This window comes from Pelodiscus sinensis, chromosome 2 (assembly GCF_052426305.1).
Source record: "Pelodiscus sinensis isolate ZL-2025 chromosome 2, ASM5242630v1, whole genome shotgun sequence".
NCBI lineage: Eukaryota > Metazoa > Chordata > Testudines > Trionychidae > Pelodiscus > Pelodiscus sinensis.
The window spans coordinates 59,458,974-59,486,272 of record NC_143053.1 but is presented as its reverse complement, the minus strand read 5'-3'; the positions used below and the strand labels follow the sequence as shown (position 1 = coordinate 59,486,272).

Here is a 27,299-nt window from a genome sequence, read left to right as displayed (position 1 = left end):
TGAAGGACTTCGTAAGACTCTTTATTTGTAAAAATTGAACTTACATTTTGTTTCTGTGTCAAAATATACTTTGATCTGGCACACAATTTGTTTTGTACCTTGACTTGTGACCCACCTAAACCTCCCTCACCCTCACACTGAGAAACATTGTTTAATCAGATATAAAATCCTCTTATCAAGCACTGCTCTTTTTATTTAAAGAAAAGCTTACTTGCTGTAGGTCTGATTTTGCTGATCTCTTCACTTGCTGTGGACCCCACAATGGGCTGTATCTGGTGTCTATCAGAAGATCTTGGCTGGACAGCATCGTGGATATCTACAGACTTCTGTGATATTGTATCCTGAAAATAAAATAAACACAACTGACGCTTACCAAGTAGTCAATTTCAATAAAAATGTAACTAATTTATTTACAACAGTTTTGAGAGGAATTTTCTATTTTATTACTGTGATTATTTGCACTACAGGCAGTCCCCGGGTTACGTACAAGATAGGGACTATAGGTTTGTTCTTAAGTTGAATTTGTAATTCAGCCGCTGCTGCTGAAACTGACCAGGGGCTGACTACAGGAAGCCCGAGGCAGAGTTGCTCTGCCCCCAGCTTCCTGGAATCAGCCACTGATCAGTTTCAACAGCGGCTGAATCTGGAGCCTGGGACAGAACAGCTGGGGCGCTGCTGGGTAGGTCCCCCCAGGACCAACCCGGCAGCACCCCAGCTGCTCTACCCAAGGCGTCCACAACAAAAGCCTGGTCTGCTGGGGAGGCGGGCGCAGCTAGTGCGCCCCCCCTCCCCCCCCAGCAGACCAGGGAGACCCGGAGCAAAGCTGCAGAGGCGCAGGACCCCACCGCCTCCAAAGCTTTACTCCGGGTGTCCCTGGTCTGCTCGGGGTGTCCCTGGTCTGCTGGGAAGGGTCCCCAGCAGACCAGGGACACCCCGAGCAAAGCCGCAGAGTGGTCCCGCCACCCGCGGAACTCGGGGACTGCCTGTATAGCCTTTTTGATATTGGGAGAATTGGAGAAGATCAATTCAAGTAATAAGGTTCACCAAGACAAGGATTGACAACTTCTCAAATATGTATATGTAAAGCAAGTAATACAATCAAATAACTAAAATTAATTACATACTGAAATCAAGGAAATACTTTCCACTAACATTCTTTTTTTCCATTTTCAAATACTTCAGTGGACCACGTACCAGCATGTTAAGTAAAAGCTTAATAATACAAACTTCAATGGATTAAATACAATATTTTAATTATGATATAATTCTGAAACTTGGTGTTATTTTAATACAAGGGAGGGCAAAATATGACCTTGGGCCAGATCCAGCCAGCCACCATCCATCCCATGGCCCAGCAGGAGCCTTAGTCAGGCTCCTTGATGGTCGCGCCCACGGCAAGGAGCTCAAAGCAACTGGTTATGGGGACTATGTGCAGCCATTGGGAGCTGCTGGGGCCGTGCCTGTGGCACAGGCAGCAAGTGGAGAGCCCTCCAGGAGCACATGGTGCACAGACACACATATGACCCCCGCTGCCGGCCACATTGAGTAGAGCGTGGGGGCGCATGCAGGGAGCTTGTCTGAAGTTCCTGCTAGGAAGCTGGCCAAGGGATTCAGGCCCTTAGTCACATATATATGCAACTCCAAAGAAAGAGCATGTCAATTTATACCATCAAGGTTCTGAGATTAGATGGACTACAAATTTTATTTTTAAATTAAAGTTTATATTATGAAATACGATCTGTGAGAACCCCCAAAAATCATGAAGAGCAAGGATTTTATGTGATTTAAATACAATGGATTTTATTATGCCATCTTGGCTAGAAAGATAAATATGATCTAAATCAAATCAACTCAACGCTATTGTTCAAGGGGCCTTACCTCCACTATATATGGGGGTTTATCAGAAATGTGCATATGTACTAGAACATAGCTACCTACTTCTGCACAACACAATCTATGAGTCCCACATAAATAGATAGTGGATCTTCAATTTCTTGGCAACTGATTTTTTTTATTAAGTACATTACCTAAAAAAGCATTTCCAATCAAACCACATCAAAATCTCAGTCTATACAATTTATACTTCAAGAAAGCCATAAGCACGTTTTTTAAACACAGTTTGCAAAACATACCAGCTGTTTCTCTCTCACAGAAGATGGAGATACAGGGCTACTCTCTCCACCTGTCGGTCGCCAAGTCAACAGCCTTGAAAACAGAAAAGCACACACTCAGCTGATATGAAACACAAGTTACACATTTAGACACATATAAAATACATATTCGTATGCAATGGTTGACCCATGTCTAACATATTATAAATGGAATTGATAAAAGGCATAAAAATGGAGACAAAATATACTGTTAATAGATACTTCCAGAAAGCTATAATTTAAATATTGTTTTTTAACTATAGTTTGTTTCAGTTATAAGCAAGAAATAAAAGTAAAAATGCTTAAACTTTTTCTAATGATACACACTTTTCTAATGATAATTAGTATAGTTTTTAGATTTTAAAACAAATCTCTGGTGTTCTCTGTTCTAACTGATACTATTACTATCACTTCTGCTATGTATTACTTTATACTTCATTAACTTCCACCTTAAGATATCAAATCACTTGGCAAACACTAACAAAAAGCCTGAACATCTTAGGAAGTTATTTGCATTTCAGTAAGTGCCTGGTTTTCATAAGTGAGATCAGAGCCCCATTGTGCCAGGTGCTGTCTATGTGTATCATAAGGTCTTTGGAGACCATTACTAGCTAAACAGACAAGACAGATGAAAGTGGGAGAAGCATTTCCTATTTAACAGAATTGGTGAAGACTAGAGAAATTAAATGACTTGAGAAGACAAGAACAGACAAAGAAAATCTATCGAAGAGCTTGTAACAGAATGCAGATGTCAAAAGTCCCAGTCACAAAAGTCTTCAGGCAACACAAAGCAGGCAGAAAGTTGTCATAAAAGGAGTAGCTGTTTTATGTCAGTACAGTTGTTTTATGTTACCCATTCCCTACCATCTGTAAAAGTAGCTATGAAAAAAGAGTGTTCCTTTCATGCTGAATTCTCACCATTCTCACTGGCGCAATGCTCATTAAATGCTTGCAGAAGTTAGGCTGTTCTCATTTTTGCTAGGAGCTAGTTTCCAGCACCAGTCAATTCCAGAATAAGAGGAGGGTCAATTTTGCCTGTCTCAATCTCAGCTATGCTAAACTCGGCTCTGGAACACCCGACCGCATGACTTCAACTAAAACTTTATAAACTGTACAGATTGTAGATCGCTTCTCGGCCTTTTGGCTAAGATGTGTAAACATGCTCTCGGAGCGCGATTTGCGGAAAGATAGGGGTCGGGTCAGTAGGCTGTATTGGCGTCATAACAGTTCCCAAGTCAGTACCCTGACATATGCGGGGCGTTTCGCCTGACTGCCCAACGCTCGGTCCTTGCCTGGAAGCGTCGCACATGCTCCAGATCAATTACTTCTGGGCTCATTGCAGGATTCTTCTACTGTCAGCATTTTGCATAATTCTAGGAGCAAAGGCAGAGCAATGGTTTCTGCAGAAGCAATTGAGATACTGCCCCAGTGACATTGCAAGCATGTGAGGACACCTCTCTCACCTGACTACCTACATGATTCTTCACAAAAGTGTAAGTAACTCTTAATTATCTCAGCAAAAGTTTCTTAAAGAAAGGCATGTAGCATTATTTCAGGACTGTGCAATCACTTTTGAAAACCATGACTACATCCACATTTGGAGATAAGCATGGCATTCCCAGCTTGAGTAAACAGTCTCTTGCCAGCTCTCATTGAGCTAGCATTCTAGAAAGAGTAATGTAGTCAGAGTCACGTGGGGCATCAGCTGGTGGAAGCTAGGAATGTGAAATTGCGGTTATCTGGCTAATCGATTAGTTGATAAGGACCGCTCTACAGAGCTGCAGCGTGGCTACCTCCAGGAGCTGATACTGCAAAACTGGGATGGCTGGTGGCAGCAGTGTTTGTCTGAGGTAGGACCCACTTCCCATTGGGACCCTGACAGACAGGGGCTGCTGCCAGAGCAGTCTCTGCCCACGGCAAGTCTTAGCCTGCTTCACAGCAGCCTTCCCTATACCCCCAGCACTGTGGAGCCAGTGCTGGGGGAATCCAGCTTTTAAGCCGGATCCCCCAGAACCAACTCCTGCTCCCCCCGTTGCTGCCTCTCATAGAGGCCACTGCTTGCAACTGCCTATGCTACAGTAGCTACACTACTATTTTTAATATACTAGCTAAATGACAGCTAGCAAAAGTATTTCTAGCCAAGCTGGGACTTGCACATCCAGCTACAAATACAGGAGTAGCCAAAGACAACTATCAAGCTCTGGCATATTCCAGGACCATGTTTGAAGACTCAGCTATTAGATAACTTGTGAGGCAATCACTATGCTCCTCACACTTAGAAGGATGTAAAACACAATACATAAAAACAGGTTTTGCAACATCTACTTGCCAACATTAAAAGCCATCTGAGATAATGTGCAGACTGGTTTAAAGATACAGTAGACGTCTTATAATCTGGCACCTTTGGGACCCAGGTGGTGCCGGATTATCGTATATGCCAGAGTATCGGGAGGTAATCCGGTGGGGGGCTGTGACAGGTCTTCCAGGACCTGCACTGCGTCCGGGTGGTGGGCAGGGAACAGCGCAGCGAGGGGCGAACCCTCTGCCATTTTGCAGGAAGTCGGGGGAAGCCCCATGCTGCCGCCGAGAGTTTCCAGGAGGGGAGCGGGCTCCTCCCCCACCAGACTGCAGTAGTTATCACCGAGCAGGGGGGTGAGGGGCGGTGCTGCAGGACTAACCCGGCAGCACCCCAGCTGCTCTGCAGCTTCCCCAAGTCCGCCAGCTCGCCAGTTTCAGCAGCGGCGGACTTGGGAAAGTGGCGCGGAACAGAGCAGCTGGGGTGCTGCCGGGTTGGTCCCGCAGCGCCGCCCCGCCCCTCACCCCCCTGCTTGGTGATAACTACTGCAGTCTGGTGGGTGGGGAGCCCGCTCCCCTCCTGGAAACTCTTGGCGGCAGCACGGGGCTTCCCCCGACTTCCTGCAAAATGGCAGAGGTTTCGCCCCTCGCTGTGCCGTTCCCCGCCCACCTCTCACCCCACGGCTGGTTGCAGCGTGGGTCCCAGCAGACCCATCACAGGGGTATAATCCCCTTCCCCTCTTCTCCCCTTCCCTTTCCCAGCCGCGAGTGCCCATGGGGCTCACAGCAGCTCCAATTGTCCGGCTGGCCAGAGCACTTCCGGGTTCCAATTGGTGCTGGACTATCGGGAGTGCCAGACCACTGGATGCCGGACAATTGGCGTTTTACTGGAGTAACAGAACACAGTTCCTGCTGACTGCTCACAACATTGACAGAGAGCCATATGCTCTTTCTGCATCCAAAATGCTGCTCTGGTTGAATCGGCACACCCTGCAAATCCTAGGTACACAAGCAGTTAGCCAAACTACCCTATCCTGGAAGACCATCTTGGTTACGACAATCTTGCATTCCACTGAGATGGAGGGCCACTTATGCTGCTCACTTACTAGCTTATGTTGCCATCGCTGATCTACACTGAATCCAAGCGGTAGGCATACCTTCACTAACTCTAATCCAGTGGCCACCAACCAGTAGATTGGGATCTACCAGAAGATCTTGGAGCTTCTGACGTGTGATCCTAATGGGTTCAGCCAAGAGGCTATCAAGTACCAGCACTTCAGTTGCCCATCCTCCCACTGCTGCTCATCTCCTGCCCTTTGCTTTGGAGCTGCCTCTCCCCCTGCATTTTTTGTGCAGGGCAGGGCAGAGAGAGGCAGGGGGCTGATGTTAAGGTGCCCCCTCCAACTCTGTATCTTATTGCCACAAAGCAGGGCGGGGAGCACAACAGGACTTGGGATGGAATTTGCTGGATACATTAGGGAGTGGTCCAGGGAAGCGGTGAGCCTGCCTTAGCTCCACTGCACCACCACTCAGGAGCCACCTGAAGTAAGCAGTGCCGAGCTGGAGCCCACATCCTGAACTCCAACCCCAGTAATGAACCCCTTTCTGCACCCCAAGCCTCTGCCTCAGTCCAAGCACCTCTGCATCCAAATGCCGTCCCAGAGCTTGCACCTCCAGCACCCCAACTTCCTGCCCCAAGCTCAGCTCAGAGCCCCTCTCACACTCCAGATCCCTTAATCCAAGACCAGAGCCTGAGCCCCAAACCTCTGCCCCTGCCTGGTGAAAGTGAGTGAGGACGGGCAAGAGAAGGAGGATGGAGTGAGCAGGGGCGGGGCCTCTGACAAGGGGCAGGAAGGAGGTGGGGCAAGGGTATTTATATTTGATGTAGATCTTAGATTGCACTTCAATTCAAAAAGTGATCTTGTGCTTAAAAAGGTCGGAGACCACTGCAATCCAACATACACAGCTAAAACTAGTAGTGAAATCACAGCAGCATATCTTCAGCACAGGTTAGCGAGTACATGCCCAGAGGCCTGGGAAGGCATCTATAGCCTGCACTGAAGCCCATGTTGGCTCATCTTCACTGCTATTTTTAGCTGAGCTATCTAAATTAAAGATATCTATCTGAGCCTCAGTCATACCTTCCCTTGCATTTTAGTCGCACACTCATTTTTAAGTCATTGGGTCAAATGCAGCCAGTTCTTATGCTGGAAAACGCCGAGAGTTAATACTAAAGTCATTACATCTGGAGTAAATGTTAATTATTCAATCACTTCAAGGCTATTAGTAATAAACAGAACCACATACACCTCTGAGCACTTTGCTTGTGCCTGCACTTCAGCACAACACAGTGTCAGAACAAGGAGAAAGGAAGAAAGAAGTTATGCAGAGCAAGGAGGGGTTGTTTCTCATACCCAGGCACTGGCGCAGCATCCAGAACAAGCTGGGTTGTCAGGGCTGCATGGTAGAATAGAAAGAGGAGAGAGCTGAGGCTCTTTGAAGATCTGTGAGGGCAGGAAAACCCCAATCCAAGGATGAGATGGACAAAAAGACAAGAATGAGAAATATGATCTTCATGAAGAGGAGACTCTACAGACAAGCTGCACCGCAGGGCAAAAACAAGAGAGCTACAGCAAAAAGGCCCAGCTCCCATTGGAAAAGGAAGAAAGCCACAAGAATGGGGGAAGAAAAATAAGCTACCTTAGGGGCACAGAAACAGCAGAAAAAGCAGGATTAAAACAAGGAGTCTGCAAATAAAAGTTCATTTTATGAGGGAAATGGAGTCAGTATTTCCACTAACCTGGCTAGAAAGTGTTAATGTTGCTGAGAAGACCTGGCTAAAATGAACTGGACATTTTGAGCAGTTTCATGTTGCTCAGGATTGTCAGTAACAATGATGAGTACCAAGTAAACATCCTCATATGCCATGGAAGATGGGGCAGATGACATACTGATCAGAAAAGTGTGTGTAAAAATATGGATGAAACAATGATATTTCACTGGGAAAACGGATTGTATAAACAGAAACATGGGGATGCTTTTGATAAAGCAAAAATTTCAACCTCCAAAGCTCTAAAATAAACATGAACTATACACCTGAAGCAGCCGTGACAACAGACAAGACAGGGAAAAAAAAGAGTGGAAAAATATGCATGATATGATGGAACATCACAGCATTCGTGGAAAGTGTGTCCAGCCTGCAAAATAAAATCCCATAAATGTCAGATCAAGGAAAACTGTGAAGCATTATGCATACGTTAGAGACAGATGCTTAGTAGACAGTACAAAAGAATCAGCATAAGAAGTCCACAACAGAAATTGTTATAGAACAGCCTATGTCTGATTGTATGAATGCACAGAAGTGTCAAGGAGCTTGATACTTTGGTGAAAATGCAGATATTCTGCTAATATAAGTTCATATTAAAACCACACGCAGTAGGTGTCACAGTGGGTTAATATATTTGGCTTTTCACATTCGGAGACAGGGGTTAAAATGTCACTCGCAGTCATGCTAACAAAAGAAAGGTGGTGGTTTCGTTCAGTTTTCAGTAAGTAGCTGTCCGCATCACTTCATCACGCATAAGCAAATATGATAGGGTATGAAAATTATTATTGGTTTAGCCCAAAGAGCTGTATTAAATTAAAATTGGAAACAGGCTACATTTCTGTGGGCCACGTAATGCTATTGGGTGGTGTGTTGAAGAGCTTTCTAGCCACTAAAAGAAGGGTGGAGTGAGATATTTCTAAGGAGAGCCCCCTTTCACTGCATATCAGCCTGAACTCTATGCATTCCAGTTCCCCACTGTTAATTCCTGATCCCTCCATTGGGACAGGTAACATCAAGCAGTCAAACCTGGGAAAGGAGAAAATGGTATGGAGCTAGCAGTGCTGTCATATGAGTCAGGATGGAGACAATGAGGCTTCAGAATGGGCAAGGATGGGCTGCCTATGGACCCTGCACTCCCTGGTGGCAGTGTGTAATGTATGTTTAGCTGTGTGCTGCAGTAAAAAGCACACCACGTCCACATAGAGGTGTGCGGCTACAAGCATCAGTGAAAGGCTCCAGCAGCAAGCAGGCTGTCAGGGAAGGGTTCAGCAGCTCCTCTCTGCTGGAACCTTTTGTTGTAGGGAAGAAGCTTTCCAGCAACGAGGAGCTGAGCTGAGGAGCTTTCCCCACTGGTGGCATCTTTCAGTGAGGCAGGGAAGGCGCCAGCAGTGGGACACTAACCTACAAAAATAGCAGTGTAGAGGGGAGGCCTGGCTTGTTCTTTATACCACTGGTGAGGAGCTACATAGATATGGACACTACACACTGCTGAAAAAAGCCAACAGTAAGGGCACACCTTCTGGGAGGAAGTCGGCAGGAGGAGTGTTAGAGCATTTTAGTCTCAGATAACAGAGACTTTCCATTTTTTACACACCAATAAAAGCATGCGAAGCATACTGCTGTCAAAGTGGCAAGATCCTTCCCCAAGGTGCTTACAAGCAGAGTTATTATGTATCAAAACAAGGAAAGACAATTAAATGGATGAGGGTTGCAAAAGGTTAAAGGCCACAAAAGTGAAGGCTCACAAGACACTAAGAACATCTTGCTAATTTTTTGCTTTTTAATTAAAAAGATTAAAGTTGGGCAAGCGTGAAGATGATGAATCATATATGGCTTCCTTGGCAAATTAAGCAGCTTACTCTAGCCCACTTTACTTATATTTTATGGCAAAATTCCTGTTACGCTATTTCATGCATATTTAAAAAATTGAAAGGTCTAATGTCCAATAAATAAGCCTAAGAGAAGGACCGTGTAAAACCAGGAGACATGGTTCTTCTTCAGTGAAGCTGCAATTTTAAAAATTTGATCAGATCTCAATAACTGCCATTAAAAAACTTCATATAATATTTCAATTCTTTTTAAATACCCATAACTGATGAACATTTACAATATATAGAAAAGTATACTGAATACCCTTATTCTGAATTTTCTGTTCTAAAATATCATTTACTTTTAGTCTTGTGATGACAAACAAAAATAACATGAAAAAAACATATTTAAATCAACTTTTTGTTAACCCATGTAAGATGAAATTAATTTGAACCCATAGAGCTGTTATCCAAAAAGGATAGTACCGGTACAAATTTAACAATAAAAAGAAGAGTTTTCTTACGCATGGGGGATTGTAGTTTTGAAGATATCCAGCATGCAGTTGCAGGTTTTATCCCAGATTTCTAGGGTAAATTTTTCACCGTTTAGAATGACAACATTCTCCAAACAGTTGGTACCAGATCGTGCTAGCTGTTCATTGTCTAGAATAGAAAACAGTGCATTTGTTTGTTTGTGTCCAACATAATAAAATGTTAGCACTGTCTAATACAATTGGGTACAATCTTACCTTGCTGCACACACCAGTACAGCTGTGCAAATATGTCATCCAAAAGAACATCACTAAGTACTTCTAAATATTGGGTGAATACATCACATATTGCATAAAGTGCATGATTGCAAGTAGTTGTCATCCATTCAGCTTTCTAGGAGAAAAAACAATAGCGAGGTGTGTACTACTATAAAGCTTCTAATGTATCTTATTAAGAGTGTGTGAAAGTCTTATTTCAGCTTGTAGGCAATTCCTGTTAATCTGGGGGGTGGAGTACTATTAGATACTTCTTCCATCTGCACCTCTAACCTCTATTTTTAATCCCCACTGCTATCCCTAAATTAAATTGCAACTTCTATCACAATTACAAGTGGATTTGGGAGGGTGGTTTAAACTCAGACTTTTCAGTATTACTTACTTAGTATGAGGTTATGAGAGCATCGGCTTCACTAACCCACTGACAACATTAAAAAGCATAAAGAAAGAAAGCATGTAAATCCAAGGAGAAATTAAGTAATGTAAATGTGATGAGTACTTGATATAAAAAGCATATAGCAAACAGTAAAAAGAAAAAGAAAATCTGGTCTTTCACAAATCAATGGTAAGAAAATTCCAAAAGCAGAAGCTAACTTGATCATATAAACTTATTGTATCTACCACCTTAGAGTAAAAAATATATAGCACAGCTAAAAAGTATAAAGTAAATAATTATTAAATTATCAAAACCTATATAAGCTTGCTCTAGTGCTTTTAAAAGCAAGTAGCACTCCCCACAACCTCAGAGGTGTGTGGGAGTTGTTGTCCTGTCCTTCAGGGAGAAGGCTCTGTGGCTTCTTTAAAGTCCTCCCATCTTATCCTGCTCCTGGGAACTCATCTTCCTCAAGGATTTGGGAGATATTACTACTGTTGGAAGCAGCACTTAGCTTACAGGCTGCGTTGAGGGTCACAGCATTCCCTCCCAAAGGGAAGAGAAAAGAAATTCTTCTCTCCAACCAGTGCACCATTATGATGTCCAGGACAACAGCTCCCAAACCTGGGGTTTGAAGAGGACATGTTTTTGTTTGCTTTAAAACTACTGTGGATGTTGCACTAGTTGCCTTTTTAAGCCCAAGAAGGAATTTTACTCTCTCTACCAAAGTGGTCATTATAGGAAAAGGTTTTTGTCTTCCCTACAGCAACTCAGGGACCCACTGGGTAGGTTAGATGTTCAAGTTGTTGCAACTTGGCAGGTGTCCAGTGCAGATACTCATTCAATACAGAGGCTGGTTCCTTAATAACAGGAACTGGAAGATGGAGGAAAATTTCCCCTAATGAAACTGGGGAATGGGTCAGAAGTTCCTGAAGTCTGGTACAGAGAGGTGACAAATCCTTTCTCCTTATAACCTTCATATGCATACAGTGCAGCAAGATTCCAAAAATGGGCTGGAATCATGTGACTAGAGATGTTAAATTTTGATTAACTGACTAATAAAATAATGGATGCAATTTGCATCTACTGTTGAATTTGTTGATAAGGGCGCCTCCCACCTTTGAAGTGTAGCAACACCCTGTTGCTACGCTTCAAAGGCAAAAGTGCTGCAGGGAGCACAGGGCCACTGGGGCAGTCCCCCACCAGCCCCATGCTCCCCACAGCTTTTCAAAGCAGCAGCGCTGTATGAAGCCTGGGGTCAGCTGGGGACTCCCCCACTTTGAAACACCATGGGGAGCCCAGAGTCAGGCCTCTGCGCAGCACTGTCACTTTGAAACGTCAGATGCAGCCTGGAGACTTCCCAGCTGGCCCCAGGCTGCACGCAGTGTTTCAAAGTGGTAGTGCCATGTGGAGCCCGGGGTCTGGCCCCAGGCTCCACGCCGCACTACCGCTCTGAAGCACCCCCCTTTTCCCTCCCTTCCTTGCTGCCTCTTTCTGATAGACAGCAAAGAAGGGGAACGACTAGCTGACTAATTGTTGACTATCCGATAAGCATCTGCTTATTGGATAGTCAACTACTTGTTCACATCCCTACATGTGACAGGTGCCCTCCATCTGGTAAGCAGTTTACGAACAGAAGGATGGCTTGCATTGAATGAATTGTTGCAGATACTACCCAGATTACTTATATTAATAAACTCGTGACATAGTTCAAACACATTCCTTTTATTTTATCTTTCTTCAAGCAATAATCAATTCCTAAATCATTTTCCCATGATAATCTAGTACATGGAATTATTATGCCTCACTATACCAATGGAGTTTAAAATACAAAGAAGAAAAGAGATGCTGAGGATATTCAAGAAAACAGTAATACAACTGATTACGATAGGTCTCATCGTGAAGCACTCTCATTCACAAGACACGTGGGTGTGGCTTTACATGTGAGGACCATTTCTTTCCCTACTCAGACATTTTTGTCCTAGCTGGGAATCTTATGAAAATCTCTCTCCATCAGACTCTGCTCTCCCCTTCCTAATCCCCTCCCCTGCCTTTTTTTTTTTTTTTTTTTTTTTACCTCTGTCTGCTGTTCTGGCAATTTCATGTTGTCAAATATCCTGAAGACAATCCTAAACAAATCCTGCCACCAGTGTTTTTCATAAGTATGGCCATATGTTTTCATTATTTCAAACATTACTGTTAAGCCCCTGTAATAAAAAAACCCACAAATATGAGGAACCATAAAAAGAAACACAATACACCAAAAATGTCACACTAATACAATAATAATAATATTCAAATAAAATGTATATAATGCGTTCCATGCAGTACTTTAAAACAATCTATAATTGCATGGTTCTCATACAATATATTAAGAAAGAGTGGTAAAGTCAATTGGTTTAAAAATATAGTTTTAGAAACTGAGGTATCACCTGGAAAACAAAGCAGGCACTTGGGACTCACAGGCACCTCAAACTAAATAGTTTTTTTAATTTGTTAAATTTCAAGGTATAGAAAACTGAGGGCACAAATTTCACCTGAATAAACTTTTTCTAATTTTCTGTAACTTGTCAGAATTTACGGCAAAATATTATGAATGGGGATACCCACATATGTTTTAAAAAGTAAGCTTTTCCAAATGTTACCTGAAGCTAGGAAGTATTCAAGGTGACTTGGAAAAGTGGGAAGGGGGAAAATGGAGTTGTGATTTTTTTGATTCCCTGTGAAGAACAGGCACAGCTCAGAGTTTTAAAAAAAATTCTACTTATTTTTTAATTGAGAAATTCAGGCCTCATCTTTTTTTTCCCCCAATCTCAGGAGGCCGCCATGTTAGTCTGTAACTTTAAAAACAAGTAGTCCTGTGGTACCTTAGGGTATGTCTACACAGCAAAGTTATTTCAAAATAACAGCCCTTATTTCGAAATAACTTTCCTAGCGTCTACACAGCCAAACCGCTATTTTGAAATAAATAGCCAGACCTCCTCCGCTCCCCCAGGAGCAGTCTGCCAGCTCCCAGGAGCCTGCCAGGGCCCGGAGAAGGCGGGCTCCTTCCTGGTCCAGGGTGGAGATCATGGACCTTATTCAGGTTTGGGGGGGAAGTCCCCAACATCCATGATCTCTGTACTAGACAGAGTAATGCGTCCGTCTATAACAGGATAGCTACCAGCCTGGCCACCAATGGCCACATGAGAACCCAGAAGCAGGTTCTCATGAAAATAAAGTTGGTCTGGTGAGACCCTCCTACCCTGAGCTTCCCCTCCCCCTTCTTCCCCTTGCTTCCCTCTTCCAGCTCCCTCCTCCCAGGTTTCCCCCTCCCCTCTCCAACCCTCTCTTCTCCCCTCTCCCACCTCCTTTCCCCAGTCTCACCAGAGTTTCATTCCTTCCCTCCCCCCAGTTTTGTTAAATAAAGACAGTTTGTGTTTATGAAAAACATGTATTTTATTTGACATCAGGAAGGGAGGCTGTTGGGGGGTAGAGTGGAAAGACGTGAGGGAGGAATGAGGCACAAGCCCCCAGTGGGGCAGACTAGGGAGACTGTTAGTGCTCCTCAGGGTGGAAGCTCTCCCGCAGGGCATCCTGGATACTGACAGTCCCCCAATGGACCTCCCGGACGGCAGCCTGCAGAAAGTGCAGCCAGGCTCGCAGCAATGCGTCCAAGAGAAGCACCAGAGTGCCCAGGGGCAGCACCAGCTCCATGTTGCAGTGCTGTGGTGTCCCGAGTGAGGGCAAGCAGAGCATGCAGAGACAAAAATGCTTTGCTGTCCCTCATCGAGGTAGGCAAGTAAGCAGGGAAACCAGAGAACCGGCTGTCCGGTGGAGTGGGGGGTGGTCCCTTTAAGCACAGGCCTCAGATAGCCTCAGGCAGCAGCCACACAAAGTTACTCCTGACCTGAAGCCCTGCCGGACCTGGTTCTGGCTGGCCTTAAATGTAATTCAGCATCCACTCAGTGTAGACACGCTATTTAGAAATGCATTGTGTGTGTAGGTGCGTTATTTCGAAATAAGCTATAACTATTTTGAAATAAAGCTGTAGTGTAGCCATACCCTTAGAGACTAACAAAAATGTACATAGCATTATGAGCTTTCGTGGGAAAAACTCACTTCCTCCGATGAGCCCGTGTAGAGACAAAAAGGGGGATGTTCAGAATTTATAACAGAAAAAGAAGGCAGAGAAGAGGAAAAAAGTACCTGTCAATTGTAATGCTGGTGCTAATGAGGTTAACTGAGTGGACTAGAAATGCCCCATACTTAGCTTTTGATAGGGATATCAATGCATAGCCAACTACATAATAAACCAACGAGCCTGGGCTTACTGGTTAATCCTGTCAATTAGATGCACTGCCCGTCCCTTTGCTGCCTCTGTATCCGCAGGAGCCACTACCCATGGGGAGCACCAGATCCATCTGCTCCCCTCCCTTTCCCCATGCTGCTGCCTCTGATAGGGAGCCGATACATGTGGAGAGGCAGGCTCCTCGTGAGGGTAGCCAGCTCTGTGGACCAGCCTACCCTCCCCCCCCACTGCCTCCTATAGCTTGAAGTCAGCTCCCCCCAGCAACCAGCATTGCAGTGCCGCCTGCCCCCCACGAATGGGGGGTGGGGCGTGGCAGGAATGGATACTGCAAAGCCGCCTCTGTCTGCAGCAGCCCTGGGCTTGCCACAGACAAAGGCTGCTCCACAGCAGCAGCCCCTGTTCACAGGGGGTCCAAGCTCCCCATGGACAGAGGCTATGCCAGCAGTCCATGGAGCAGCCTCTGTCCGCGGTGAGCCTGGGCTTGTTGAGGATAGAAGCTGCTCCACGGCAGCAACCCCTATCCACTTCCCCCATAATATGTCAAAATTAAAATGGATCAATTGATTAATTTACAATATCTAACACATGGAGGGAAAGTTATTGTTTTACTTTTACTGAACAGACACTGGAAAAAACACTGAAATTGATTATCACAGACTGAGAGAAATAACCATACACCAGAACCCCATATCATGTCAGGTATTTCAACAATTGTATAATAATTCTAAAAGAATGAATCAATATTCAATGGATCTTCATCAATGTGAGTAACCAGAGGTGCTGACAGACTCACTGGGCACCTAGGCATGGTGGAGGGCGGGGAAGGGTGGCTGCGTGATCCCAGAAAGGGTAGGGCTGGAGGCAGTGAGCCCTCAGAGCCACTCAGAGGATGCTGTGCAACAGTCTGGCAGTGATTTAAAGGGCCCCAGGCTCTGGACACCACTGCTCCTGTGGTAGCGCCACACCCTTTTGAATCGCTGGGCCTTGGGAAAATTGCCCTGTTTGCACCGCCTCCTCCCACCCTCATCCACAGGCCTGTATGTAACAAAGTTAACTTAAGTAAAAAATTTCTTCAGAGAAAACCAAAAGGAGGTTTTTTACTTGTTTCAGCACCTGTTTAAAATTCCAAAGTAACAGCAATTATGTCAAATATGTGAGTTACTGATTTTAATCAGATCAGTTATGTTTGCCAACAGAAAATTAATTCCACTTGTCTTTTAAATTTTAAAGGCTCATAAACAAGAAAAATCACTTGAAAATTTAAATTGCAAATACTGATTGTTACCTGGTTCTTACATCTAATTTGCATCTATTGATGATACAGGATAACTCAAAGAGAATTGGGAACCATCCTCTCACCCACACCCTGTCTTCAGGGGCTACATTCATATCATCACTTGTGTATTCCTTGAAAGTCTTGAGAAGCAAAAACAGGATTAAACTAGCAGAAGCATAAGTAGCATTTACAAGTTCTACCACCAAAATAGCAAGTTTATAAGTACTAAGATAATATTAGAGTATATCTATTTAATAAAGAACAATTTAAGTATCATTATAGATATTATACTAAAAAATTATATTCAATATTTCATTATCTGGTATTAAGGTTTAGAAATAATACCACAAAAATATGGTAAACTAATTTAATTTAGCAGCTATAATATGGTCACGGTAAATGAAAATTTTTTAAATTATCCATATTGAAGGCATGAAAAACTGATTTTGTAAGACACAATTGGATGATCTGCTCATATTTAACTTTTAATTTAACCTCTCAAATCTTTGAGGATAAAAATCTATACCATAATTATTTTTTTTTCAACTCCCACCTAAACCTATTGTCACTATAGGTATGTTAGCCAAGAGCACACCCTGGATAGGAATTGATATGGAAAAGTTCCATGATCCAAAAGCTCTCATTGAAGGTGCCAAGAAAACTAACCAAAGTTGAACGTGTTCAAAGCCTAGATCAAGATGTTTATAATCACTTCTGCAGCCTAAGTCCTTTCCTGAACTTTAGTCTCCCTCATAGAATTTAAAGCAACAAACTTTTAAGGCTGGTACAACTGCACATTTTTATGTTATTACAATATTAAACACTTCTGATTTAACAGATATGATTTGTACCTGAGGTCTGTCTGACACATATTTTGCACAATGGCGAATGAGGCGGATTGCTTCCATGCTTGTGTCTGGAAAAGCTGCATTGCATGCAAATTCAGACAAACATTTTACTGCATCCTGGAAAGAATCTATGGTGGCTGGGAAGTGTTTTTCAAATACAATTGCTGGAAAAAATACGTATATAAAATTAACACATGGGTCCTTCAAACAATTTCAATGTTAATTGTTCCCTAAAATAATTTTGTCAAGGCCAAGATGCGAATCCATCATAGGAAAAAAGACAAAAGTGAGCGCAACAGCTGACTGGATGTGTCACTGCTTGATTCTGTTAAATGTATAACTATTTAAAAAATAAAACTATTCTGTTAACAAGAACCCATGCTGAGGGCATTGTACGTTTATAATATATTTTGATTTGACACTCATTTCCTCATGTAGCCTTCCATAACAATGAAAGCCCACAATTAAATACGTTAAGAATTAAAAATGGGGCACGAGGCTTGATATTCAACATTATCTACATTTAAGCACATTTTTACTAAGAGCAGGACAACATCCCCCAGGACTGGCACAGTATCACGAACCAACTGTAAAAAGATCTTCTCCTCCCCCGATGTTTTTGTTTCAATAATATTGCCTTTACATATTCATACTTGAGTTGTCAATCACAAAGCTTTGAGAACCTTTTTGAAAGCATTGAATGTTGCGGCTGCATAAGTGAGCCCTTTTGGCATTAAACGTTGAATAAAAGCTTGTTCATACAGACCCAACTGCCTCAATTCCTTCTTTTAAAAAGAGAGCTCTAGACAAGAACTCAGAGAAAAAGGGCAACGTGTGCCTGTAATGTTATTAGTCAACATAGTTGAAGAAACACATCTGGGAAGTATAAATTCACAATCAAAAATGAAAAAGTACAACTTGTTTAAAAAATTCACTCTCAGTAGTTGACTTCAATCTAGAATAAATGGTTACAGATCTAATATAAAACTTATGTTTTAGATTACAAAGAGTACAGGTTGAACCTCTCTAGTCTGGCATACTCTGGTCCAGTAACACCCGTGATCCGGCATGATTTATGTTAGCTGGATGTCGCATATCACAGGTGTAGCCAAGTTTCCCACGGTCCTGGAAAGTTTGTTTACAGCCACCAGTCCTGGTTCTCAGCGTTCTGTAATGTAGCTCTAATTTACCCCTAAATGTCTTCCAAGAGACCAGCAAGCAGTGAAAGTGTTGATAATTCTCCTAAGCGTAAGATTTTTTTTTATGCTTTATTTACTTATTTCCTTGTGCCAATACGGTAAAAATGTGTGACAACACTAACACTGTGTTATGAAGAGAGCTGACCAACTTGCCCAGGTGCAGGCTTACACAGGGTATATTAGTAGCATCACACATTAAGCAGCACTGCAAGCGCTGTTCTATTTATTTGCCTTGGTGAAATAAAAATGAAGAGAACCCCTCACTACAATATTGACCTTCCATAATTCAGCAAATTCTGTGGTCAGGTCTTGAAATTGTCAGACTAAAGAGGTTCAATCTGTATTTTGTGAAGTATAAATTCACAATGAATTACACATTTTTAAAAAAGCAGTAAAAGCAAAGAAATAGTATTTTAATAGGCAAGTTCTGATATGAAAATAATAAAATTAGAGCGAACTGCCTCCACAAACCCCATAGTGATATCTGTAAATTATGTATCAGTACTTACTGACAATGTGCCCTGTAGTTTGAAATGCAAGTTCAACTATACTTTCATCCTGATCTGATGCAGCCAAATGAAACACTGAAAATATATTCTTCCAACCTGACCGAATGTTGGCAGCTTGAGAGTTTACCATCTGTGCTATGCACCGTACAACCATGTCACGAATGGTAGGAGACCTAAATTATAAACAAAACATTAATAAATAATAATTGAAGCTATAGTACTGATTAAAACATGGGTCTTTTCTAAGGACCAATTTCATTTTACAGAAGCAAGTCAACCAAAATAATTAATTCCAAAAGCAGGTGCTTATGTTCCCAAGAAATTCAGTTAATTGCGTGGTATTTACCTGTTTCTCTTCATTATGTGTTCAAATGGCCTTAAGAAATCCTTCTGGAATCGGAAATTAGCAAGTTCTCCTTTTTCTAAGAACTTCATTGATAATTGCCTTAAGGAATCTACTGCAAAAATAGCTACATCTTCATTCAGATTGCAGCCAACCTAGTTGTGTGGAAGTAGAAACACAGGATATCCATGCTGGCATTAAATCAACATTTAAGAAATGAGTCTGAATTGTCTTTACATTTGAAGATGAAAACAGGAGAACAGAAATCACAAATTTAAAAGTGAAACTTAAGATACAATATTAAAAATACAGTATTAATTAAATCAATTCCTATCAGCAACATGACTCAGTACAGGCAGTCCCCGGGTTACGCGGATCCGACTTACATCGGATCCGCACTTACGAATGGGGCTTTTCTCGCCCTGGAGGATGCGGGCGGCAGGACTGCCCAGACAGGCCGTGGTCCCGCCGCCCGCGTCCTCCGGGGCGAGAAAAGCTGCTCCGCGTCTCCCTGATCTGCTGGGGGGGGCCCCCCGGGGACCTCCCCCAGCAGACCAGGGAGACATGAAGCAAAGCCGCAGAGGACCCGGGCGGGGGGACCGTGGCGCGTCTGGGCGGTCCCTCGCCCGGGTCCTCCACGGCTTTGCTCCGCGTCTCCCTGGTCTGCTGGGGGGAGGGGGGGGGTCAACTGGGTCAGGTCTCTTAATTTGAGAAACACTGGTCTCTGCTGTGAAATCTGTATAGTTGAGGGTAAAAAGCATGCAAAAGACCAGATTTCAGTAGAGGGAGAGGGGGATGCCAGATTTCAAGGTCCATGACTTGTTGTTAATGGCCATGAATTTGGTAGGCCCTAACCATGATTAACAAGTTCGCCAATTTATATTACTGCCTTTGTATTTAGGATAGAATATATCAGCCTTGTGAACAGAGAATAAACCAGCCAGTTCAAATAGGAGTCCAACCGAGCCATATAGATCTGGCTGTAACCATTCTGTAGTAAATCTTCTATGCTTTTTCCCTTTCTTCTTTAGTGCTCTATTTCTATCTATATAAAAGGATAGTCAGAACTGAATTTAGGTGCAAAATGTTTCAAATTTCATTTTGGAAAGGTTTTAAATAGATAAGAATAATCATTTTGAGAATATAAGCAATTCAAATAGTGTAATGATTAGAAAATATACCTTATTGAAATGATCTCCAATAACTTCCCAGATTCTAGACCACTGCAGTCTTATCCGACCCATGTTGTAGTAAGAAATCTCTACTATCTTTTGCAGACTAAACATTCGAGGATGGGTAGCAGACAGCAATTCATCCATAGATACAGCACAAAGCCAACGGACAAAATCCACTGTTAAACAATCACAGAATAAAGTTAGTATTTTTTCCAAGCTTTATCAGAAAGCTACTTTGTAGATTAAGATAAAAAGCAGTAAAACTTACCAATAGCATTTCCATCCAACCTTGTAGATCCTGTAAATATTCTGCAAAATGCACAATTTATAAGATTTTTTTTAAGTGGCTTCTATTGCCCCCCCCCATACACTACAACTATTTCACTAATGTATTATTGTTCAAAACAGATTTCTGGCTATGACTAAATCTAACTGTCTAATACAGCATTTCAGACTTGATAGCTAAATTCTCAAAATCTTGAGTTTTACCAAAAAGTGAATCATGATTTATTGTATTTAATAAGAGTTTAGAATTGCTGTCCCTTTGAGAGCTTCATAAGAAAGTAGAGTATACCAAGCAAAATAGCATTTTAAATATATTAATCAAAATACTTTCCATTATGCCAGAAAGGTTTTAGTCAATTTTCAATAGTTACAAAAGACATAGTAAGATATAATGTTGACTGACAAAAGTATCTGGTCACACATCAGCCTTGTGTATTATGTCTAGGGACTGGTGCTTTCCTGTCAAGGAAAACCACTTTGAAATACAGCTGTCAATTCTAACAACCATTTACATTGGGGGGCCTCAGACCTCTCTATGTATGCGAAAACAGCCAGATTTATGAAAGAATCCTATCTGATCCAGTTTTGAAAATAAAAATCATCACACGCCCATAATATTCATAATGCATGATCACTTCTACTTACAACAGGGTTTCTCAAACTTTGTCATACCACGACCAGCCTCTAAGTTGCTCGTGACCCCCCGGGGGGGTTGGGACTCACAGTTTGAAAAACGCGGACTTACAAAGAATGTGGTTTAGGGGAAAAACTAGAGCACTGGAAATATCAAAGACAGCATTCTTATCAATGAGCACTAGTTTGGGGGAAATGGAAGGCTGCACTAACAGGGTAGAGAGGCAAACATGTTTAGTGCCAGTAGTTCCATCTCTTCATAAAGGACACCAAAAATCTATACATTTTAACTAAGGTGTTTAATCTTAAATTTATGTAGAGAATCAAGATGAGCCACACTTCATGATGGAACAGCAGCTTTTTAAAACTCCTCAATACTCCCTCTGCAGTTGTTACTAAATATTTTGTAACAGTTTCTGCTTCTCTTTTCCTTATCTTCCTTCTACATTCTGCTATTCTGCTCCTGTTGTCCAGTAACACAATAAAATCAAATAAAAACCAGGATCTTGTGGCACAGCAATATGGTGAGACACACTGTATTTTTGTCATTAAAAATTGAAACCAAATAAACTTACTTATTTTTCCTGTTGCTAACTGAATGTACGGTGTTCACATATTGTGAAAAGTCTGTGAGGTAACCAACTGGAAAGGAATTAAATACTGTACCTGTCTACAGCAACAACAACACTTTGGGAACTAGTTTCTCCAATGGATTCCTGAATACTTGCTATCTGCTTCCAGTCTACATTTCCTCCAACTACGGGAAACAAACAAATAAAATCAGGAATGGGAGAGGACAGAGTATTTATGTCATTATCAAGAGAAGTGAACGGCTTTGCATTTATGATAAGAGCAAGTTGACCATTTTTTCTTCACCTGTTAAAACAGTCATTCCATTAAGTAATCCTTTGTTGAGTTACTCCCCCAGCTTGCTTCAAGGAAATTCTCTCTCCAGATACCACCTCTGTTGGAGCCAAAACTCACAGAAAACACTGCCAAAGCAGCAAAAAATGAGATTTTGAAGTTAGCTTTCTGATTTTTGCATCTTTGGAAGTACTCTCTGAAAGTTTTGGTGTTTAATCTCATAATTAGCATAGGGTGCCTAGAGAAAACATTTGCATATTCTACCAGGAGCAAGTGAAGAAGAACTGTCAGGACTGGTGAAGGATCCACATGAATGATAAAAAGCTAAACCCTGAATGCAATGTCCCTGTACACCGTATCTACTATACAAATATACAGACATAAATAACTACAAATAAATGAAAATACATGTTTTCACTTCTCTTGATAAAGGACTAGAAACCATGGCCAAGACACTACTCTTAGGTTCTAACAAAATTTGTGTGTTTAACTCCTCTAAAATACTCCATTAGAAAAACAAGCGGATAGAGTCAGAGTTCCAAGGCCAGAAGGAATCCACCAGACTGTGTACTCTGATCTTCTGTATATTGCAGACCACCCAGCATCCCACACACCAAAAGCACCAGCTAAAGCCAGGCAAAACATTACACCACAGCAGACTAAACCATTATGGGCTCTATGTGGAGAAAGGAGGGAATGAAGTGCATCAATTCCTCCAGTAGAGCATTATTTACCCTATATATATATATATATATATATATATATAATTTCTAAAGTCTCCCAAATATTTATCCTGGGGGAGGGACTCCCCTCTAAGCCAAGAAAAGAGAGGTAATTTGGGCATTATAGCTTAACTCTTTTGATTGCCCTAATGGAAAGATATAGATTGTGGAAACACTGCATGTGCCACTTTGATCAGAGTGCAATCCCAATACAACTGCAGAAAGAAGAAAATTGATGAGTTTGTTCTTTAAATCAAATATAAAACTTTAGCTTTTGAACTCATCTTCTGTGGGAAAAAACTATGACTTATAATGACTCTCTCTATATTCCTGCAGAACTGAGGCAGTGAAAACCTGCCCCTCGGAAGAAAACGCGATTATAGCTTTACTGTATATTCTTCACAGTAAAAAAATTATCAGGAAGATCCTGGACTGTTTTGGACCTCAAGAAGCTGAACAGCCCATGCAAAAAGAAAATTTAGTCAAAGCAGAACTCTCTTTACTAAAGAAGCCTTTTCACAGACAGAAAACCCAGAAGGTGGTCTGTTTACTCCATTAGACCTGGACTGCCATGATACGAGAACAGGAACATGAAGAAAAAGCTCAGTGGATGGTCCCACTTGGCAAACAAAGCACAAGAAAGCCTCTTCTCCAAAAGAGAGAAGGAGAAATAGAAAGAAGCAAGTTTTGCTTATTGTTGCCCCAAAAAATGAGCATTACAAATCAGGACACTAATGGAAAGGGAAAGAGCACTTAACTGCCACACTTGTTGCACAGCAAGATGCAGAGATTGTGGCACAGGAGCAAGAGGGGTATTTGCATCTGACGTTCACCTCTGATATTTACAAGAACGAGATTCAACTCAAAATGTGTTAGGATTGAGGGAAGAGGCAAACATTCTTCTGATTATCATCAGAACCACCTGACTGCAGAATAGTCTCCATTCATAAAAGAAATGCTGGAAAAAAAAGTTTAAATTTCTAGGATTTCTTAAAACAACGCACGCGTATATATGGATACTGCGATGCAATATTTAACTAGAATTTTTTAGTAAATTACCACGTTTTCACTTAGAAGGAAAAACTCCTCTTAGAAGAGAAACACATTATTCCAACTTGGGAATTCAGTCACCACTCATCCACAGATAAGGAAGATGGAGAGTTTCTATAGTATCTTCTGAGTTCTCTTGCATGGTATTAAGAGGACTCAGAACTCCCAGTGCATCTCCAAGGTCATGGCAGAATATTTTCTGCTTGTGTTTACTTTTAAATGTCTTTTCCTAAAGCTAAATGTTTTATCACTTATTCCACTGGTTTAATGCTGATGCACTACAGAGAAGAGTTGAGCTCTGAGGGACTCTGATTATCAATGAAAAGTCAGTTTCACTAATGGTGACTTCTGAACTCTGTCCTTGTTTGGCTTTAAGTTCCAATTTCTGGCAAAATAAGGATCTATGGGCTCTATGAAGAAATGGCATAATTCTCTTTGGAGACTAGTGAAAGTTACTTCACAAACTGAGTACTTTTTGGATATGAAATCATGCTTTTTACACTATTTTGCAATGTTGCAGACAAGTGGGGAGTTCTCCTTCCAAAGTACCATCAAAGTGGCTCCTGAGGGAAAATACATTTAATTTGTTTTTTTCATAGGAACAACCTGATCACCATTACATCATTTTAGACAGTAAATAACTGAAAACAAAGACTAAAAACACACTGTAGGAAAGCTTTATTTGCTGAACCTGGTTCTGCTGAGCATAGCAGAATACTTTTGTGGGGACCCAAGGAATAAGACTTAAACCTGGGATTCACAGCTTAAATGCTTGACTTGTTTTTTATTTCTATGCATAGACAGGAAGACCAACAGTGAAGGATAGAGGCAGACAATGTCAGAGAATGATGGTATGTCTACACTACCAGCCTAGTTCGAACTAGGGTGGTAATGTAGGCAACCGGAGTTGCAAATGAAGCCCGGGATTTGAATTTCCCGGGCTTCATTTGCATAAAGCCGGGCGCCGCCATTTTTAAATGTCCGCTAGTGCGGACTCCGTGCCGCGTGGCTACACTAGCGGACATTTAAAAATGGCGGCGCCCGGCTTTATGCAAATGAAGCCCGGGAAATTCAAATCCCGGGCTTCATTTGCAACTCCGGTTGCCTACATTACCAGCCTAGTTCGAACTAGGGTGGTAGTGTAGACATACCCTGAGTGGCCAAAACTTTTGAATGTTGGTGTCTAAAGTTTGACAACTATATTTTAGGCAGCTGTCTGATTTGCAGAGACAATGAACAACTCTATGTCCCACTAATTTCAGTGGAAACTGTTGGTACTCAGCATCTCAAATCAAAATACTGCATGTAAATGCCAAATGTTAGGCAATCTGTTTTGGTCACTGTGTGTTGCTGATTTCACTGGGCTGCAAATCCTTCTACTCTGTTTCTGCAGTGGTCAACATGGTTGACCCCAGTGCTGCTCGGGCGGCCATAGGGACAGCAACATTGGTGTCTGCTGGAGTGGCTCTGCAGCCAGCTGCATCAGTTGCTGCTGGAGTAGCCATAGCCCTAGGGTCAGCTGCATTGTGTGCTGCTCTGGTGGCCCCCAGCAGCTGTCCTCAAGGACCACCTGCAGAAGCTGATCTCAAGAGACAACCTGAAGTAGCTGGCGGGGCTGGCCCTGGGGACCACTTGAGCAACGGTCCTGGGGGCGGCAGGAGCTGCTGCAGGTCCCATGATACTCCCTCCTGCATCTGGAGCTTCAACCGAGGCTATTTATACTTTAAGTCATGGACAGGTTCAGGCTGTGATTTTTTGTTTCTTGCCTGTGACTCTACCTGATTTGTACTAAAAATACTCGTGATTAAATCATAGCCTTAGACATGAATATTTTATCCTTGAAAGAAAACTATGCCTGTTTAAATTTGCATACATACTAGCAAAACATTTTTATTATAACGCACACATATTTAACAGGAGAAAAACTGAAGGAAAGCTATTATACCAGAAGAGACCTTGAGTGATGGTGGGAAGCAAATTAAAATGCAAGTCTGCAATGTAAGAGAATAAAACCACAATGAAGGTAAATTGATATGGGGTTGCATGCTTCAAGAGAGGAATATCCTGGGCAGTGAAGATGTAAGTCTTTTTTTACAGGGACTAAAACACTCTCTCTCAACAATAGCAAAACCCTTACCATGTGGAGAGAGTGGATGGAGGCAGGTCACAAAGCCAAACATTTTATTACATTTGCTTGGCTTTTTTTCTGCTATGAAATGTATGTGAATTCAAAAGTTTTATTTTCAAATATATGAAAATGTTCCAAAATGTAGATTTTAACTGTTTTATTTAATTCTAACATTGAAGATGGCACATCTTTCAAAGAAATACAAGTTTCTGTCTCATTCATCAGAAATATAAACATTCACTTTAATCATAATATAAAGAATTTCACTGCTGGAATCAAATTTGTCTCAAACCTTTCCCTTTTCTATACCAAAATAACCAGTTAAGGGGGTGATAGATTAAGCTAAATAATGTCAATAATATTAAATAATGTCAATAATATTTAAACTAAAATTTAAGTCACTGAAATTTAAGCCAATCCACCCTGCATATTGCTCACAAAAAGACCACACAGGTACCAATCAATCTACATTCACATATCTATACCCCAAATTTGGCAAACACATATATATCTGGTACAGTGAATTAGTAATATTGTTCAATCTAGCAACACAATACCTTTAGCACGAAGTGCTTTTATAATCAGCTGCATTTTAATTTCCTTTTAGAAATTACTATAGTATTAACATAGTGATAGAAATGTAGCCGTGTAAGTCTGGTGTAGCTGAAACAAAAACCAGGACTATGTAGCAAGATGGTTTATTATGTGATGAGCTTTCGTGGGCCAGACCCACTTTCTCAGATCAAATAGTGGAAGAAAATTATCACAACCATATATACCAAAGGATACAATTTAAAAAAAAATGAACACACATGAAAAGTACAAATCAAATTTCAGAACGGAAGGGGGGGGGGGGGGGAGTAAATGTCTGTGAGCTAATGAACAGTATTAACAGATATTGCACTGAAGACATTTCATGGCATTTCTCACCCTATATCCTCCAGAAGATGATATTAAATCAATAAAAAGTACTTTAAAATATTTAATTTAGGAGTAAGGATCTCAAGCACAGTTCTGCATTTGTATGAACTTAACGTATTTAAAACATTTTAACACTAAGCATTAAAATGACCTTTTTCATAATTATGCCTCACTTTAATTTAAAAAAGTCACTGACAATGGAAAGCTGAAAACAAACTTTATTTAAATATACTACATCTATACGAAGCAGGATCACTAAAATACGTAGAGCATTCACATTACTCACCTAATCCCAGGCCCACAAATTCATCAGGTGCCTGATCCTTTGTTCCAGTAAAAGAACCTTCCCTGCCTCGCACTGTCCCAGAGATGTAACGTGGCTTTACCCCAGTTCCTATTAATTGTGCCAGCTCAAGTTGACTAATACATTTCAGAATCTATGTTAATACAAAACACAGAAACCACTTAACTGTAAGAAGTAGGTTTTAAAAAAATATTTAAACTCTCAGTTAACTTTCATAAAACTCTTTATAAAAGGGCAGATCTCAGTGTTTTCAAAAATAAAATTCTCATTTACATACATACGAACTGCACACCCAGACTATATGGATACACGGAATATGATAAAAGTAAACAGTAATCTTTTTAAAAATACAGTAACTATTAGTTGATTGTATGAAAAACATCTAGCTTGGACCCAATACTGCAATTTTATTCATGTAAAGCTGAAGAACTGGGTACAAAATATTCAAATTTGTGCATATTCAAAATAACATTATAGACATAATATAAATGCCTACATATAAACATACACGCTATACAAAATTATGCATAG

General features: G+C 41.6%; 1 protein-coding gene across 2 annotated transcripts in view; it reads right to left on the bottom strand.

Moving 5' to 3' along the window:
- Positions 1-27,299, bottom strand: part of ARFGEF1 (ARF guanine nucleotide exchange factor 1) — a 164,503-nt gene that overhangs the window by 13,142 nt on the left and 124,062 nt on the right. For both annotated transcript variants that reach the window (XM_006131486.5, XM_075920576.2), the window contains 13 exons: positions 26,751-26,901; positions 21,446-21,536; positions 20,130-20,170; positions 19,868-20,037; positions 18,690-18,841; positions 18,344-18,516; positions 16,639-16,799; positions 15,797-15,927; positions 12,298-12,427; positions 9,830-9,965; positions 9,605-9,743; positions 2,133-2,205; positions 212-341 (listed from right to left, as the gene is read on the bottom strand). In XM_006131486.5, coding sequence (XP_006131548.3) covers positions 212-341; positions 2,133-2,205; positions 9,605-9,743; positions 9,830-9,965; positions 12,298-12,427; positions 15,797-15,927; positions 16,639-16,799; positions 18,344-18,516; positions 18,690-18,841; positions 19,868-20,037; positions 20,130-20,170; positions 21,446-21,536; positions 26,751-26,901 — 1,678 coding nt within the window. The remainder of the gene's footprint in view (positions 1-211; positions 342-2,132; positions 2,206-9,604; positions 9,744-9,829; positions 9,966-12,297; positions 12,428-15,796; positions 15,928-16,638; positions 16,800-18,343; positions 18,517-18,689; positions 18,842-19,867; positions 20,038-20,129; positions 20,171-21,445; positions 21,537-26,750; positions 26,902-27,299) is intronic.